This window comes from Cervus elaphus, chromosome 8, assembly GCF_910594005.1.
Source record: "Cervus elaphus chromosome 8, mCerEla1.1, whole genome shotgun sequence".
Taxonomy (NCBI): Eukaryota; Metazoa; Chordata; class Mammalia; order Artiodactyla; family Cervidae; genus Cervus; species Cervus elaphus.
Genome location: NC_057822.1, coordinates 38,923,985 through 38,941,713, shown reverse-complemented (window position 1 = coordinate 38,941,713; position 17,729 = coordinate 38,923,985). Strand labels below are relative to the sequence as shown.

The window sequence follows — 17,729 nt, the reverse complement described above, 5'->3', positions numbered from 1 at the left end:
TTCTCAAACTCTATAACCCTTAAAGGAGCATCTGCTTTGAGGGGTTTTGGATGTAGTGGTTGAATATGGACACTGGAGTCAGACTGCCTGAGTTGGTTCCAACGCTGCTACTTGCTGTGCATCCTCAGGCAAGTTATTCTCCAAGCCTTACTTTCTACCTTGGAGAAGTGGGCATGATAATAATAGTACCCAACCCACAGGCTTGTTGTGGGGATTAGTTAACACAGCCAAAGCATATGAATGGGTATTGGGTATGAAGTATTATGTACATGTGTGTCTTATTACTGCTACTGTTGTCACTGACAGCTAATCCCTGTCTGCTCTCCAATGCTGGCAGCTGGTTCCTAACTCAAGCCTGAAGCCCTTGTCTTGATAGCTTGCCTAGTATTTAGTTTTTTTAAAACCAAGATCCATACCAGACTCTCCCAACCACCGCTAACCACTGTCACGAAAGGGAATCCAGTGTATGTGGCCCCACTATCCTCTGCTCTCCTGATCCTGCCCACTTGTCAAGATGTTCAAATGCTTTGAACTCTACCACTGGGCTCCACCTTCTCATAGTGTCATGCGATGATCCCCTGTGTTAACTCCTCCAATGATGACAAAACAACTGGGCTCTTACCTGCCAGTGGACAAGCGGAATGGACCTGTATCACATCTCAGTAGCTGGAGTATCCTTCAAAAATCTGCCCAGATGTCCACAGGCAGGCTGGATGCCTCCCGCTCACTCCCATTTCCTGTGGTAAATGGATTCCTGTCTAAATGTGAGACTGGATGTTTCCACAACCCACCAAAATGGAATCTGCTCATTTTGACCACAAAGCTGTTAAACATTAAAAATATGCGGTGACTACATGGGCACTTGACAATGTCTATGTAATGTCAAACCCATGATGCACAAGGCATTACATTTGATTGAATCAAATCATAAGATTAAGCAGAATTAGAAAGTCAGCATTTGTAAGACTTTGTAAAAGCTTCTTTCATTTTACAGTAGCTATTCTAACTTTTCAATGAGTGGTATTTAGAATAAACATCAGCAACAAAATTCCAGCCAAAGGTTAAATCCTTTTCTATTCTTCACTTCCTCAGGATAACTCTGTGCGTGCATGTGTGCTAAGTGACTTTAGTAGTGTCCAACTCTTTGTGACCCTATGGGCTGTAGCCCACCAGGTTCCTCTGTTTATGAATTCTCCAGGCAAGAATATTGGAGTGGGTTGCCATGCCCTCCTCCAAGGGATCTTCACAACCCAGGGATTGAACCCATGTCTCTTATATCTTCTGCACTGGCAGGCAGGTTCTTTACCACTCGCACTACCTGGGAAGCCCCAGGATGACTCTACCTGTACAGTATTAAATTCTACAAATTGAAGAGCTAAAAGGGTAACAGACATGACGAACACATAGGGAGTAAAGCCTGTTAAACTAACATTTGTCAAGTATTAATTATGTTTCAGACTCTGTGCTAATTGTTTCACACAAATAATATAGTTGCGTGCTTATAACACACTTGTAAATTAGGTACAAATGCTATGTCTGCTTTGTTTTCTAACAGATAAGGAAACTGAGGCACAAAAGAGATGAAATAACCTGAACAAGATTCAAAATCTACTTCAGCTGAAACCTGAACCTAGGTCCAAGTTCAGACGCTGAATGATGAAGTTGAAGAAATTAAACTCTTCTACACTTTTTCTTCCTTTTCCAGTTGGTTTTGGTTCCTATAGCATGGTGATGTCCAGCTAAGCATGTCCCTTCCAAATGTATTCAGTGACATTTGCTTGTGAGAGCCTCAGCCACAAACACTACTCTCATTGTCCCAGCATAATGCAAAGTCACTGTGGCCCTGGGCAGCAGAGGCTGTGAGTTCCTTTTCAGCGTCATTAACTAACCTTGAGGAGGCTGGGATGGGGAAAACACTAAAACCCAGTTCTCCCAGCCAGCAGACAGAGGTGGAATGTGACCAAGGTTTGTCTTGGTTAATGGTCCACCTCTGGATGAGGTAGTCCCTGAAAGCTGATCTTTGGGGATTTCAAATCTATTGATGACAATGGGAATAAAGGAGGGACCTTGATTAAAATGTTGAGGAATGTAGGCAGGAAATGATGGCAAAACTCTCCCCACCCCAATCAAAGAAAATGGCTTTAGGAAGTTGAGTCTCTACCCCTGTTCTTGTCTCCCCCTCATAAATCTACCCCTAAATCATCTTCAGGGAATTGGACCAGTTGTTTTCTCCCTGGCAATAACAGGGAATTCCAACTATAAGCCAATTAGAATACACCCAGAGCTGCCAGTAAAATGTTTCACTGACTTCACTTTATTGGTTTCATAAAACAAGAGAAAGAAATCAGAGATAGTCCAGAGCCTCACCAAGATGCAAGTGTCTTTATGAAGTAGACTGAAGCCTGCCCCCATGGGCTCCCCACCCTACATCCTTCTTCCACCCAGATGTTTTTAGCTGCTGCCACCTGCTCAGGATCCTGTGGCCTCAGGACACCAGCTCACAGATCTGAGCTGTATAGTCCTTACTTCCCTGGATATTTGATCGGTGTCCCTGAAGGCTTCACCTCCTTTTTCTGAGCCTCAGTTTCCTCCTTTGTCAGTTTCAGCTGCTACCCCATTTATACCTATCTCAGGCACGGGTGTCACTTAAGATCTTAGAGAAGTGACCCTCAGAAATGCAAGGGATTGTCTTTCTTCTCTTTCCGCTCCCCACATCACATTTCTGCGTTGGTGTTCTCTCGGCGTTTCCAGGCTCGGCATAAATTATCCTTGCTCCTATTGACTCCTTACTGCAAGTACTTGCCTGTGTGTGTGTGTGTGTGTGTTTGTGAACGCACGTGCCTAGCATGTCTGTAGCCTTGTCAGTCTTTCTTTGTTCTTTCCCAAGGCTTCCGAGAGAGCAGCGAATGGAATGGCATGTCCTTGACCAGCCCCTCCCCTCGCCGGGAGGAGCGGGGGGCCACCTACCGCCGCCCTGCGCTGGCCACCCCTCCCCATCCTCACGAGGGCTGTCGATGAAATGAAAGCTGAGGAAGGGTGATTCGATTATTTGCCTGACCTTTGCCAGTGCCGGAAAGTGTGTAGATCCGCGTGCTTTCCTCCAGTGCCCCTTCGGGACCTTTCTGAACGTGTCCCCGATGGAGCCCTCCTGCGGCTCCGTGGAATCAGGGCTGGATGTGGTTCCAAGCCCAGCGGAGCCGTCTCCCAGCACTACGCCCCCCCACGCCACCCACCCCCTTTACCTCTCTTCGTGTTCACTACAAATAATATTACTGACAGTAATTAGCTGTCCAGAATAACAAGGACATTATCTTTGCTCAGCTTTACTCCAAAGGCGCATGAGCAAACCTTACTCCGCTAAGCACAGTTGAAGTACATTTGAAAACCCCCTTTTAGAATCCTGGAAAACATGACCCTTGCACTTCCTTATAACCCTGAGAGACAATTTTCCTCTTTATTAGGCTGGATTTTCCTTTGGGGTAGAGTACAAAGAGGTGGAGAGAAAACTTGTGTTTAAGAAAGCTGTCATTTTGTTCATATTTTTTGACAGCCTTTTTGCTTGATTAGAATCCTTTTACCATACACCCTCTCTCTTATGCATTTCTTGGGTTAAAAGGCTTCAGGTTGCCTCGAAGTTGGCAATATTGAGGCAAAGCAACCATCAAATGTGCAGCCAGAGAGGGGACAGGGTGAGAAGTTAAGACTCTATTTAAACCACTGAAGAGGTTGGGAAACCAACTTACCAAAATAGCAATTAAAAAAAAAAAATCTGAAAAACAAATTCACCACCAAACAGTTTCTACTGCTCCATTTATTTCAACTAGTGTGGTATTAATAGAACGCCTAACAGCAGGGAGTTGGAAAATAAATGTATTCTCACTCACAAGGGAATGACTAAATGACTCACAAATGCAAAAATAAATAAATGGTTCCCTATGAAAATTTGAAACTATATTACCCTGACTGAAACAACTAAGCATTTTAACTGTAACCTAACATGTTAAATTCAATCAGTTTTATTTGAGGCCATAGATAGATCTAGCGATCAATCTCCATTATTCTGGGCCTTCTTTTTTCTCTTCATGTTCATAGTGCTATTTTTCTTCCTATAAGACATTGCAGTTCATTTCCTTGAGCCTTCTTCAGTTTAACGGCTGATTCTCAGACCAAAAAAAAAAAAAAAAAAAAATTCCCCCTCCTTTAGAGGGAATAGGAACAATAGTGCAGTAATTTTTTTTTTTTTTTGAGAAGGGCAAGTCTAAATTCCCTGTAGTAAAAAGAAGAAAGGAGGACACAGGGTGAGAAAAAGGTAACAGGTAGATAAATAATGTGTGTTATATCTTGTTTCAAATGCTATGTTAAATGTTAACAGGCGCTGCCTCCTGACACTATAAAAAGATCAACTTTTTGTCTCCTTTGTAATTTGTGAACAGGTAGGCCCTGAGGACTTGAATGAGGTCATGCCAATTAACTCGCCGATTCCTGCAATCAGAGTGATAATGACATCCTTAGCAACCATCCTATCACTATGGCACCAGCCCGCTGCTATAAAAACCCTTTTCATCTACACTAGTTTGAGGTTAGGTGGCTAAAGCTGTGATCCTGAAAGCCACAGACTGAGAATTTATGTTAACGCCCCCCTCTGTCTCACCCAGGGTCATATCTTTCCTCTCTCAAAAGAGGAACAGCCAGAGAAAAATTTTCTCTGGTTCCAAAAGTTAAGGATTAGGGCTTTTCCCAAACATACTATAAATCGCTGGTTGACTCTTTGGAATAATTTCCTACTAAGACCAGCTAATGAACTTTATCTTTCAACTTTAGGCCAGCCTGATTATACTGTACTTATATACTCCTTGCATAAATTTGCTTGTTACTGGACTGCCTTTATCCATAAAGACTACATCAGTTACTTCACAGGATAATAGTTGATACCCCAAATGCAGCTAAATAAAAACCATTAGCAACATCTAAGTGTTTCTTCCTCAGAGTGCTTTAAATTTTTATTTTAGTTCTCTGGAGATAAACTGAATACAAATAAATAACAGAAAGAGAGAGACCAGGAATGGATAGTCAAAAAATGTCCTGGGCAAGCAAATTTATCTCAACAACCTTCTCCAGCTAGAAACATTTTAGTTTGAGGCAACATTTATTATCCTGAGCCTCTCCTATATGCTCCTGGTTATATTAGACACTTCGGGAAATCCATAAAAATGTAAGACACTTCGGTGTGTCCTTATTTCAAGGAACTTAAAATCTATGTGGGAAGAAAGAGCAGCATCTGATCAACAATGACAACAAAATTCTGTTTGGGAAGAGAAGGCTTTATGATGTAAGATCTTCCTGGCCATAAGACTTTCTTAAATGACCTCTGACAGTATAAATAATGAAAAGAAAGAAGGAAGAAGGTAGGGAAAAGGGAAGAAAGATAGGAGCAACCAGTCTGAGAAGCAGCCACAGACTAGAGAACAATGAAACACACCAGCAGGTTAAAGAGAAGGCAGTTGAATATACCCCAGGTCCTTTGCATTTGTTGGTCCACTAGCTGGAATGCTCCTTACTCAGGCCTTCACATGACTTGTTCATTTTCATTTTCCTATGAAAATACCTTACTTTGCACTTTTCCATTGTTTCCGTCACCCTACCGGAACCGGAGACAGTCCGTCCTAAAACAGTGCTACCACAAGGCAGGCTGTCAGTAAGCTTACTGAATAAATGAATGAACAGATGAGTGAATGCATGAATAGAAGGAATTGGTTGCAGAGGCTAGAAACTGCACATTGGGGGAGACAGTGTCTGGTGAGAGCAATGAGCAACATAACTGAAGTAAGCTGTGTTCTCAGACAGGTTCCCCAAACATCGATGACAACTGTCGGGTAGGTCTATGACTTCAGAGATGATTTGCAGAGCTGACATTATCTGTAATGTCAGCAGTTACCATATATTTCTCATTGGAGGATATCAATTCTCCATTTTCCTAATTGATTCCAGTAACATAGATACCCTGAGTGCTGTATACAGCTCACTGATTGCTGGGCAAACATTATTGAAGTGTCAATATTTGCTCTTTTTCCTAGAGCATCATTTTCAAAAAGACTGCAATTCATTTGGGGACACTTCTCTTATAGTTAATGCATGGGGAGTGCCAATACTAAGTCTTCATTTTATTATTCTTTACCCTTGTTTGGGTCACAGGGATGGCTAGACTTACACGCCGCCATGGCTGTCCTTGGGCGGCTCCAGAAGTGACTCAGTGATGCTGCTACACAATGCTATTGCCACCACTTCTGATGATCCCTGCAGTTTAGAAAAAGGGAATCTACAGTGGCTTGGGCCACTGATGGTCAAGGTTCTTGATTCTAATCTTTTGGATTACGTTAGATATGGCACCTGACTTTCCTGTCTGCCCTCTTGGTCCTCAGTCTCCCGGGTTAACCTGAAGCAAGCTTTGGCCCAACATTGAGACATAAAACACAACAAGAAATCATTCTGTTGTCACATGACTGCATGATCATAAAGCTAAACACATACAATCTACTTTGACATATTCTCTTCCGTCATGGCAAACGTGTGCAGTTGCTTTTGTGGTTAGTTTGTTTTGCCTTAGAGAGGAGAGACTTGGCCATGGCAGAATCAGTGAACTTGAGGCTAGATCCTCAGAAGTCCTGTGTAGGCGATTTTTTTTTTCCTACTTTTATTTTCAGGTGCAAAGAAAGCCATATTCCAGTGCTTTCCATAGCCTGGGAAATTCCTGTAGCTCACTTCTCCTGAAGTGTGTGTCTGACGACATCATTAAACTACTGAGTGCTGCTCTAGTCCTGAGCAGTCCCATTTTTCAGGGTTACTTTCTTCCCACTCCGACTGGGTGAGAATCCCAGAGCTGAAATCACAGTAGATCAAATCATTATCATGTGCGTGGAGTTAAGGAAATGTTTTGACCAGTGCCTTTGATCCTAATGCCCTGGACCTTTGTGTGCTTCAATTCCTGGACACCCAAGTTGAAGATATTATCAGCTGCTTCATTCCTTCCAGCCATGTTCATGGTAATTGAGGTACTTCTGAAAATGATGAGTATCTGTGATGATCCTGAGTTATGACCTGATGTGAGGTGCCAGGCAGTAATATTTCTAATTAGTCATCACCAGGCCACCTAGACTTTCCATGAGTTTACTTATAATTGTGTTTCAGATATGCTATTCCCAGTTAGGCAGATGATCATTGTGATTTCTGGTAATGAAATGGCTAGGGAGTCCTCTCTGTGCTGGGAAGAGAGCCAGATCCTGGCGCTTTATAAGAAACAAGTGTTATGGTCTAGGATAGAGAGATGAAGCCAAAACGCTAGGTGAACATTTCCTGCATGGATCAGATTGAGTCTTTACCTAGTGCCCTCTTGCATACTTAAGACTGATACATTTTCAAAGAAACATCCTCCAGCCTGAAAGCAACTCTGCAGAAAGCAAAGATATTGGATTTTTTCTTTCCTCTTTGGACTCTTTAATGTGTCAGAGAGTCACTGTTGGCAGTGGCAAAGTCATTTTCTTGCAGTGGTCAGTTGTGGTTTGATCAATAATACACACAACCAGCACTTATAAATTATAATGGAGCTTTCTCACTGTTTACAAATAGCTAGGACATGGAAGCAACCTAGATGTCCATCAACAGATGAATGGATAAGGAGGTTGTAGTACATATACACAATGGAATATTACTCACCTATAAAAAGGAACACTCTTAAGTCAGTTCTGATGAGGTGGATGAACCTAAAACCTATTATACAGCGTGAAGTAAGTCAGAAAGAGAAAGACAAATATTGCATATAAACACATATACATGGAATCTAGATAGATGGTACTGATGAAACTATTTGCAGGACAGCAATGGAGACACAGACATAAAGGACTGACTTTTGGACACAGTGGGGAAAGGAAAGGGTGGGATGATTTGAGAGAATAACATTGAAACATATACATTACCATATGTAAAATAGATAGCCAGTTGGAGTTTGATGTATGATTCAGGGAACCCAAAGCTGGTGCGGTACTCTGTGACAACCTAGAGGGATGGGCTGGGAGGGAGGTTGGAGAGGCGTTCAAGAGGGAGGGGACACATGTATACCCATGGCTGAGTCATGTTGATATACGGCATAAACCATCACAGTATTGTAATTATCCTCTAATTAAAAAATAAAAAAATAATGGAGCTTTTTGGTGAAAGTTATTGAAATGATTGCCGATTGAGCTCTTTAGATAAGAAAAAAAAAAAAGAGAGAGAGAGAGATAAGGAATAAAAGAAGCTTCCCCAAAGGTGTGGAATTTCAATTTGCCTCCTTTTCTGTGTTCCTAATATCTTATATCTCAGGTACGTTCATCACAAAATCATCACCTGGTTTCAAACTTCCCGATATTTAGGCATCTCCAGTTAAAAGCTGAAATTCAGAATCTAAATGGTTTCTTCTCAGTGTATCAAGTAATTTTTTCTTCAACCTCACCGCCATGAAGAGTGTTCTCTTCCGAGGTTGGGATGCGTCTCTGTTGAGTCTATAGTCATCGATGAGTCCGCAAACTACATTTCCCAAGCTGCCTCATCACTAGGCTTCTGGCCAGGTTCTACTGCCCGGGAGAGTAGAAGGCGGGAAGAAGCTGTCTTTCTGCTTCAGGTGGCAGTATACAGTAGTGGCTGAACTCCACTGTGGTTCAAGCTGCCCTCCTGAAAACCCGTCCCTCTGAGGTCCCACCTCCCACCAGGGAACCCCTGGCTTCTGGCCTCTGTGCTCACGCGCAGTCTCTTCAGTCGTGTCCGACTCTTTGCAACCCTATGGACTGTAGCCCACCAGGCTCCTCTGTCCATGGGATTTTCCCGGCAAGAGTAACTGGAGTGGCTTGCCATGCCCTCCTCCAGGGCAGCAGATTCAGGGAATCTTCCTGACTCAGGGGTCGAACCTGCGTCTCCTCCATCTCCTGCATTGCAGGTGGATTCTTTACTGCTCAGCCACCAGGGAAGCCCTTTGGCCTCTGTAACATCGACTTTCCCCTGTGTTTCTTCAGCCCCAAGTGTGGCAGCAGCTTCTTGCTATTTTTCATCTCTGGGTGGCTTCCCTGTCTTCTGTTTTTGCTTGTCCTTTCTTCCACCACCTGCATCATCTGATCTTGTATTACATTCCCTTCATTTAAAATACTTCAAATGGTTTCTGTTTTCCTGACTGGACCCTGAAATCGCAGCCCAGTCTGTTTTTTTCTGAGCCTCTTCATTGGCTACAGATACACATTACAATTTGATCATGTTTCAGATCACCTTACCAATAATTAAAGTTAATAGCACAAACACATCAGTAATAATAGCTTTCCTCTCCACACAACCCTGGCTCGTGGTGTTCTTACAGGCAGCCAGTACCATACTAAGCACGTCACTCACATGAATTCATCTTATTCTCTAAAAATCTTCTGAGCTAAGTAGTAGTAGTATTATCCTTCCCATTTTTTAGATGTGGAGACTGAGGCTTGAGACAGTTTAAGTAACTTGATCAAGGTCCTGCATATAACAAGTAGCAAAACACTGACCTGAAAGTATGCTCATTTCAAGTCGCTAGTTTCTAACCCCTCTGGACACTTCAATAACAACCAATGCCAAGTAGCAAAGACACAGCAACTCCAGAGTGTAATCATTAAGGGTTCCAGGCAGCTGTCTTTGAATAATACTGTCCACTGCCAGCCTTAACCTTTGGGGCTTATTCCTTCTGCTTAGAGGCATGAAAATGGATCTTTTGTATGTGTCAAGGACACAGAGAAAGGGACAAATGCCTGAAACTGAGGATGACCATTAATCTCCCTCAGGGTGCTTGTGAGAGATGAGAAAATTGCCCTCTACTCCAGGAGGGCAGTCGGGGAGTGTGTTCCCGGCGCTCCCCCCAGGTCCCGGCTGCCTGGGGAGCCACCTGCCTCTGGAGCCAGGGCACAGGCTCTGATCTTTCCCTATCCAAGGGTGGAGAGATAAACTGCAGAGAAAAATTAATAAGAGTGAAGGAAGAAAGGCTTCTGAAAACAAAGGGGGATTGTCTAGACGAGGGCTGCATCCTCTTTGCTGGTTCTTTTTTCCTTTTTCCGTTTTGTCCTAAGCTTTGTGTTCAGACTGATTTGCCTAAGCATTTCTTTCTTTGTCTTTCCCCTTCCTTGTCTAAATATGGGGAGGGGGTGTCGGGAATAAGGACCAAATTAGCCGACCATTGTACCTTTGGGACCAAGGGATTAAAAATAAGAGCCCAGTTGTCTGAATCATTTCAATAGCACTGAAGGCATGTGGAGAACTGCCCCAGGAGGGGCAGCTGGGAGCAGAGGGGTTGAGACTCTCACCCTGTATTAGAACTTGATTTATGGCAGGGATCAAGTTCATGTTCCTCTCAGGGTCTGGTTTTGAGCAAAAGCAATGACAACCTGCCAAGTCTGAAGTCCAGAATGGTCACGCAGGATGTGAATACGTCGCCTTGGCCTCCGGGAAGCAAGCTCTGGTGAGAAGTTGCAAGCCACCTCCCTCCGCCCCTCTCTGTCACCCCCACCCCCACCCTTTTCCACCACCCCCCACCCCCCGCTTACTTTGAGGTGTACCAAATGCTTTTGGCCCTTCAGCTCAAAGGCGTGTCCAGAAATAAAAACAGTCAACTTTCTACTGGGGGGGTGGGGGGCTAGCTTACCCAGTCTGTGGTGGATGGAAATCCTTTGATTTTGTTTCTCCCACTAGCTACTTGCCTTCAACACTTCTTCCAGAAAAGTGGGCAATGGGAAAGACTTGAGAAATACCAGTGTTAGCAGGTTGGTCTACTGTTACTCACTGGTTTCTTGACAACACTGGTGTTGCTTGTTTAGCTGTCCTTTTTTTTTTTCTTTTCTTTTTTGAGTACACAAAAGGTTGTTTTTGAATATCAAAAAATCAGTAGATATAGGTGACCCTATCCATAAATTCCTGTTTAGATTTCTGCATTTAGCAGACACCATATTTTCAGTTTGACTGTGTGAAGAGAGGAAAGGGGAGTGGGAGGATATTCTTGCTGACCCTTTCACAAACTGGTGAGTGGTACATGTGTGTTAGTGCCTGAGAGGCCCTATGGGCACATCTTTTCACACCCAAAGCTAACAAATGCCATGATGACTGAACACTGTGATCATAAGAACGATGGAAAATGCAGTTTTTATGAAAATACAGCATTTTCATATAAATAAAAGGATGAAGAAATAAAAAAAAAAACAAATTCAAAGATAAACCTTACAGAAGATAGTTGCCTGCTATATCAATTATTGTTAAAAAGAGAACTAGCAGATGGAGAAAGCTGAAGAAACCTTAATGTGGATTGAAAGACAAAGGAAAGAGGAATAAATGATGTCTCAGCTTTGAGATGCTCACCTCAGTAGCAATTATTACTGGTGTATTCTGCCCTGACAGGGGGAGACGGGGATTGATATAAAAGGGCTTTTTCATTTTTATTTCCTGGAGTTCGTGGATAACTGGCTTCCCAGGTGACAATTACTCTGCCTCCTCCAAACACTCTTCCCTTACCCGCTTCGACCTCTCACAGCACAAGCAGTTAAGAAATAAAAATCCCATTGGGTCCTCTGGTGCTCTTCTTTCTCTGAATTGCAAGTTTGGCCTTGATGCACCTAGAGTTGGGAGGATGGAAATTGGAAGAGAAAGACTGCCTTCAACAGAAAAATCTGCTTTTCAGAACTGGGCAATGCTCCAGCATCACCTGAAATTAAAACATATTCCCCAGCTCTGTGAGCCTGTCAACAAGACCCAGACATCGGGCGTTGCGCTACGGGGACCATTTCAGACCTGCCAGCGTGCCTGATGGGTGGCATCCAAATGTGCCTAAGGCAAGAACTGGTCTCTGGGAAGTGGCTGGTGCCTGCCTTCTGGATCCCGGTGGAGACACTGTGTAGGATACCTTCATCCAAAATCTCTCCCTAAGGCTTCCAGAAATTCCATGAAGATTGATTTGTAGCACGGGGGTAAACAATGGGCCATATTTGCACTTTAGAACATCCTAAGGAGATAAGATTTCTCCTTAGACTAAACATTTCTTATTTTCCCAAGAACTTTTTTTCCCCTCTTCTAAGATCCCAGTATCATAGAGGAAACTGTCATAGTCAGTGAATTAGTCTGTTCAAATTACATTCCTATAAGCACCTGTTTATTAAAGAATATATGGCTTCCCTGATGGCTCAGTGGTAAAGAATTTGCCTCCCAATTCAGGAGACACAGGTTCAATCCCTAGGTCAGGGAGATCCCCTGGAGAAAGAAATGGCAACCCACTCCACTATTCTTGCCTGGGAAATCCCATGGACAGTGGAGACTTGTGGGCTACAGTCCATAGGGTTGCAAAGGGTCAGACACAACTTAACAACCAAACAACAACAATGAAAGAATACGTCAAGGTAACTTTCTGAGGATACTGGCAATCGACTAGGGGAAGGGTGGGGATGAATGTAAAGGTTACAAAAGGATAGTGCATCTTTGCAAAATGAAATGAACAAATGTGAAATTTTACAATCTCAGGCAGGGGTAAGTCACAGAAAGCTTCAAGGAGAAGGTAAGACTTACGCTGGAAGGGAAGATAAAACAGAAGGGGGGAAATATAGTAATTATCCAACTTTTTGTAACATTCACCATTTGGAGCAGTTTCTGAGAGAATGATATAAGACCAGGTGTTTTTATTCAGTATTGTGAAAACTATATGGCACAAGAATTGGGATAAGGATTACTTAATGGACTGACTTATCTAATGAACACAAGACTGTTCAACACTGGGAGTCAAGAGACGTCTGAGGCAGTCTGCATTATTTAGTTCTGTATGTTTATGTTTGCTTATTTATTTTTGGTGGTGACAGAAATTCCACTTGTGGTCTGCACACAAAGGAGAATTCATGATAAGGATTGGGGTATAATTCCCTGGTGGTTCAGTAGTAAAGAATCCACCTGCAATGCAGAAGAATGGATTCAATCCCTGGGTTGGGAAGATCACCAGGAAAAGGAAATGGACAGAGGAGTCCGTGGGGTCACAAAAGAGTTGAACACAACTCAGTGACTAAACAGCAACATAATTTATTATAGGAACACTAAAGTATCTTTGTGGAAACCTAGGAGTGGAACACGACTTCTAGAACTCTGAAAACGGGGATGGAAGAGCTCGGGGCCCCCCACCTCAGCTCTCTTCCTCTCAGCTCATTTATTCCATCCTTCTCTTTCTCAAGACTCCCATTGTTTTGCTCTCATGTCTGAAATCATGGCTGCCAGTAATGCTGAAGCTTCCTGCTTCACAACCAAAAAAGGTTGAGCTCCTTTCCTCAGTTCCAATTCCCAGATTGGACCAGGAGCTCAACCTGAACAAAATGATTCTGCCCTTCAAGATGGGATACTCTGCGTCAGGAAGGCACTCACTCCCAATCCATCCATCCATGCAGGTAAAGGGGAGGGACTACACTGGACTAGCATGGAGGACCCTCTGACGACCACATGGCTATAGGGGAAACAAGCTGTCACTAGAAGAGCAAGGTGGGAAAGACAATCCCATGAAGAATGGACAATCCTTACCCTCCCGAAGCTTCCAATCTCATGATCTACGCACAGATAATGACACTGTCATTACAGGAACTCAGTTAGAGAACTATATCAGATGGCTTTAAAAACAGAGGGTATCAGAAAGTTTGTACAGAGAAAGTCAGGTTCAAGCTGAGTCTCAAAAAATGGCAAGAGGATCATCAAGGAGGAAAGGGCATTCCAGGCAGAGGGACCAGCACGTCGAAAGTTTTGGGGGCTTGAAATCATGACATGAAGGAGCGAAAAGGTGAGGCTGGAAAGGGGAACAGAGTCCTATAGCCCTTCGTACCTCTGACCCATCCACCTTCTCCATCCTCTGAGGAGCAAATGAGATTCTGAAATGATAGAGGCGCATCGTGTGGCCCTTCTAGCTTTTTTATGCAAAGAAAACTGTCAGTTTCTGACGTACTTCACACTGTGTAACAGGCTCTAGGTTCATCTGTCTCACTGCAACTGACTCAAATTTGTTCTTTTTTATGGCTGAGTAATATTCCTCTGTGTATATGTGCCACATCCTCTTTCTCCATTCCTCTGTCAGTGGAGATCTAGGTTGCTTCCATGTCCTGGCTATTGCAAATAGTGTTGTGAGAATTTTCTGTATAGCACAGGGAGTCCATCCTGGTGCTCTGAGATGACCTAACAGGGTGGGATGAAGGGAGGGAAGGGAGGCTTAAGAGGGTGAGGATTTATGTATAATTTATGGCTGATTTGCCCTGTTGTACAGCAAAAACAAATGGTGTGTTGACAACATTGTAAATCAATTTTGCCCCAATTAAAAAATAAATTAAAAAAAAAGAGCACTTTCACATTAACTCTTTCATTGGGTTCACACAATTTTGCCATGATGTAGATAAACTCACCTCCCCGCCCCCATGCCCCACCTATTTTGTTGATGAGAAAAGAAATTTTAAAGGACTATGACTTGACCAAAGTTCATTTAGGGATAAAACCAGAACTAGAACCCAGGTTTTCAATTCCCAACTCGGTGTTCATTCTGCCTCTTCTTGGGGTTTTCTTTAGTGCCAATTTAAGGGATCACACCTGGGTCACTGATCATTTGGATTATTATGACAAACCACTCTGATGGTCCCAAATGAGTTGTATATATTTAATTTCAGTCATTTATTAAAGTATCTTGCTAAACCTCCATTTTAAGAAAATTATATGAAAGGAGAGAGCCTTGTCACCTGGAATAGGAGGGGAAGAGGACAAAGAAATGACTTTTCAATAACTTGTCCATTCCTGTGATTCTTTCATTATAACCAGTACATGAAGGTTTAAGCAGATCTCATAAATACATAAAAGGAACTGGTAATCAAGTTTCACCTTAACAAAAGCCCTGCTAGATTTTAAGCTACATGAAGACAGGGAATATATCACATTTTTCAAGAGCCAGAATTTGCCTGACATGGCTGTTGTAACTGGTCTTTACTTTATAAATGCTCAATAAATGTTTGATAAATGAATGAGTAAATGAACACAAGAAATATTTTAAAATAATAACACAATATAGATCTATGGTGAAGAGCAGGCCTTGTTGTCAGATATACTTGGGAACAATTTCTGGCTGTACCACCTATTCAGTAAGCAACAATCGACAAGTTATTACCTAAGCCTCCATCTCCTTAATTGTGAAATGAATAATGGAACTTGCTCCCAAGGTTGTTTATTCATTGAATAAAATTTTATTGAGCACCTATTATATGCCAGGCACTGTTCAAAGTTCAGAAAGATAGCTCAGAAAACACAGGTGACAGAGGCCCCAGATAATAAACATGGCAATAAATCAGTGAATGAGCTCATTGTAATTGTGACACAGCCCTGTGAAGGAGATAATCAGGGCAGCGCAGACTCAGTTGTGGACTTGCAGGTTGCTTTAGACAGAATGGTAAGAAAAGCCTTCCCTAAAAAGGTGGCATTTGGACAAAGATCCAGGGAGAAGAGCGTGAACATGCAAAGTGAAAGTGAAAGTTCCTCAGTCATGTCCCACTCTTTGCGACCCTTTGGACTATACAGTCCATGGAATTCTCCAGGCCAGGATACTGGAGTGGGTAGCCCTTCCCTTCTTCAGAGGAACTTGGCAGACTATAGTCCACGGGGTCGCAAAGAGTCGGACACGACTAGGTGACTTTCACTCTAATCTGTCTTTTCTGATCTAAGCTATTGTGAGGCTACTTTAGACACTGTAAGTGTGAAAATTGACCAGACTTTCAAGGGGAGAGGTGATAAGGTAGGAAGTCGAACATTTAAAACTAAATCTCCAGCTGGGGGTTACATGAGATAACACACATAAACCCTCGGCACAGCACCTGGCTTCAAGAATGTTTTTAATACACATTCTTAAAATTAATACTCATCCTTCTGGTACTTTTCAACATGATGAAAAGATCAAGGGATTTGGAGCAGGAGACTTGGGTTGATGTCTTGGTATGTAAGAAGGGATTTGGGCTTTGGGCAAGTTCTAATTTCTCTGAGCTTCTGCTTCCTCCTCTGGGGAATGAAGACGTAAACACCTGTCCTTTCTACCATACAGGGTTATTGTGAGCATCAAACATGGTGATGTATGTGAAAATGCTTTGTAAGCTGAAAAGCATCTTTTCATGAGCGATTAACTATATGAAATTGTATTTAATTCAGTTTCCCTTTGTACACGACCTCTCAGGTTCCTATACTGTAAGACAATATCACAAAATAAATTTTATTATAGGACATTGGGGTCTTCAGCTTACAGGAAGACTGAGTCCCAGATTCTTGAACCTCTGCCCTGTATAGTCAAAACCTGTGCAGTCCAATAGACCACTCCGCTGAAACAGAAATATGTATCTCTCCTGTCCACTTTGGTGGCCTCTAGTCATGGTGGCTATTGAGTACTTGAGACATGATCAGTGTGACAAAAGAACACTCTGTTTAATTTTAATTTTTAAAATTTCAATTTAAATAACTACATGTGGTTACTGGCTACTGTATTGCACAGTACAAGTCCAAAGCTCTATTTTCTCATTTTATTGATAAGGACCACTAAGGTCTTTTCTAGGTCTATCTCTGCTTCTACATACACAATTCAGAAATGGGTAAGCCAATTTGGATAAAATAAAAGCTGAATCCAGAGTTACTTTTCTTATTCTCAAATCAAAGATAATCATATGTGTTTTTTAAAAGTTCATAGCTGGTTTATTTATCAACAAGAGGAAAGACTTTAAAACAATGACAGGAAGAAGGGGCCGGCCTTTGAGCGACAGCGACGCAAGATGGCAGCCACCACGGGCTCGGGAGTAAAAGTCCCTCGCAATTTCCGACTGTTGGAAGAACTCGAAGAAGGCCAGAAAGGAGTAGGAGATGGCACAGTTAGCTGGGGTCTAGAAGATGACGAAGACATGACACTTACCAGATGGACAGGGATGGTAATTGGGCCTCCAAGAACAATTTATGAAAACCGAATATACAGCCTTAAAATAGAATGTGGACCTAAATACCCAGAAGCACCCCCCTTTGTAAGATTTGTAACAAAAATTAATATGAATGGAGTTAATAGTTCTAATGGAGTGGTGGACCCAAGAGCCATATCAGTGCTAGCAAAATGGCAGAATTCATATAGCATCAAAGTTGTCCTGCAAGAGCTTCGGCGCCTAATGATGTCTAAAGAAAATATGAAACTCCCTCAGCCACCTGAAGGACAGTGTTACAGCAATTAATCAAAAAGAAAAACCACAGGCCCTCCCCTGCCCCCCATTCGATTTAAGCAGTCTTCATTTTCCACAGTAGTAAATTTTCTAGATTCGTCTTGTAGACCTCAAAGTACTGGAAAGAAAGCTCCCATTCAAAGGCAGTTTATCTTAAGATACTGTAAATGATACTAATTTTTTTGTCCATTTGAAATATATAAGTTGTGCTATAACAAAAAAAAAAAAAAAAAAAAACAATGACAACACAGTCTCAAGTAAAAGGCAATCCTAGAAGATGAACTACTTATGGAATACATTCTCTTGGGAGTTATATTTTGATATCAAGTATAATACTTGATCCAAAGTTAACATTCTCCATTTCTCATTAAGAAAAATCACCAGGGGAAAAATATTTGGAATTGAATAAATAAATGATGGCTGCAGTGGGGATTGTTTATATGATGCTGACAGTTGCCAGGTCATAAG

The 17,729-nt window shown here is 42.4% G+C and overlaps 1 protein-coding gene across 1 annotated transcript; it reads left to right on the top strand.

The window, feature by feature from the left end:
* Positions 1–16,798: 16,798 nt before the first annotated feature.
* On the top strand, positions 16,799–17,476 carry LOC122698947 (ubiquitin-conjugating enzyme E2 variant 1). Its single transcript, XM_043910621.1, has one exon. It carries the CDS (start codon positions 16,830–16,832, stop codon positions 17,271–17,273), a length of 444 nt encoding a protein of 147 aa, XP_043766556.1. The 5' UTR covers positions 16,799–16,829; the 3' UTR covers positions 17,274–17,476.
* Positions 17,477–17,729: the final 253 nt, after the last annotated feature.

What these genes read in the sequence shown, in the direction of transcription:
- LOC122698947 (XM_043910621.1), top strand. Translation starts at nt 16,830, where the DNA reads ATGGCAGCCACCACGGGCTCGGGAGTAAAAGTCCCTCGCAATTTCCGA.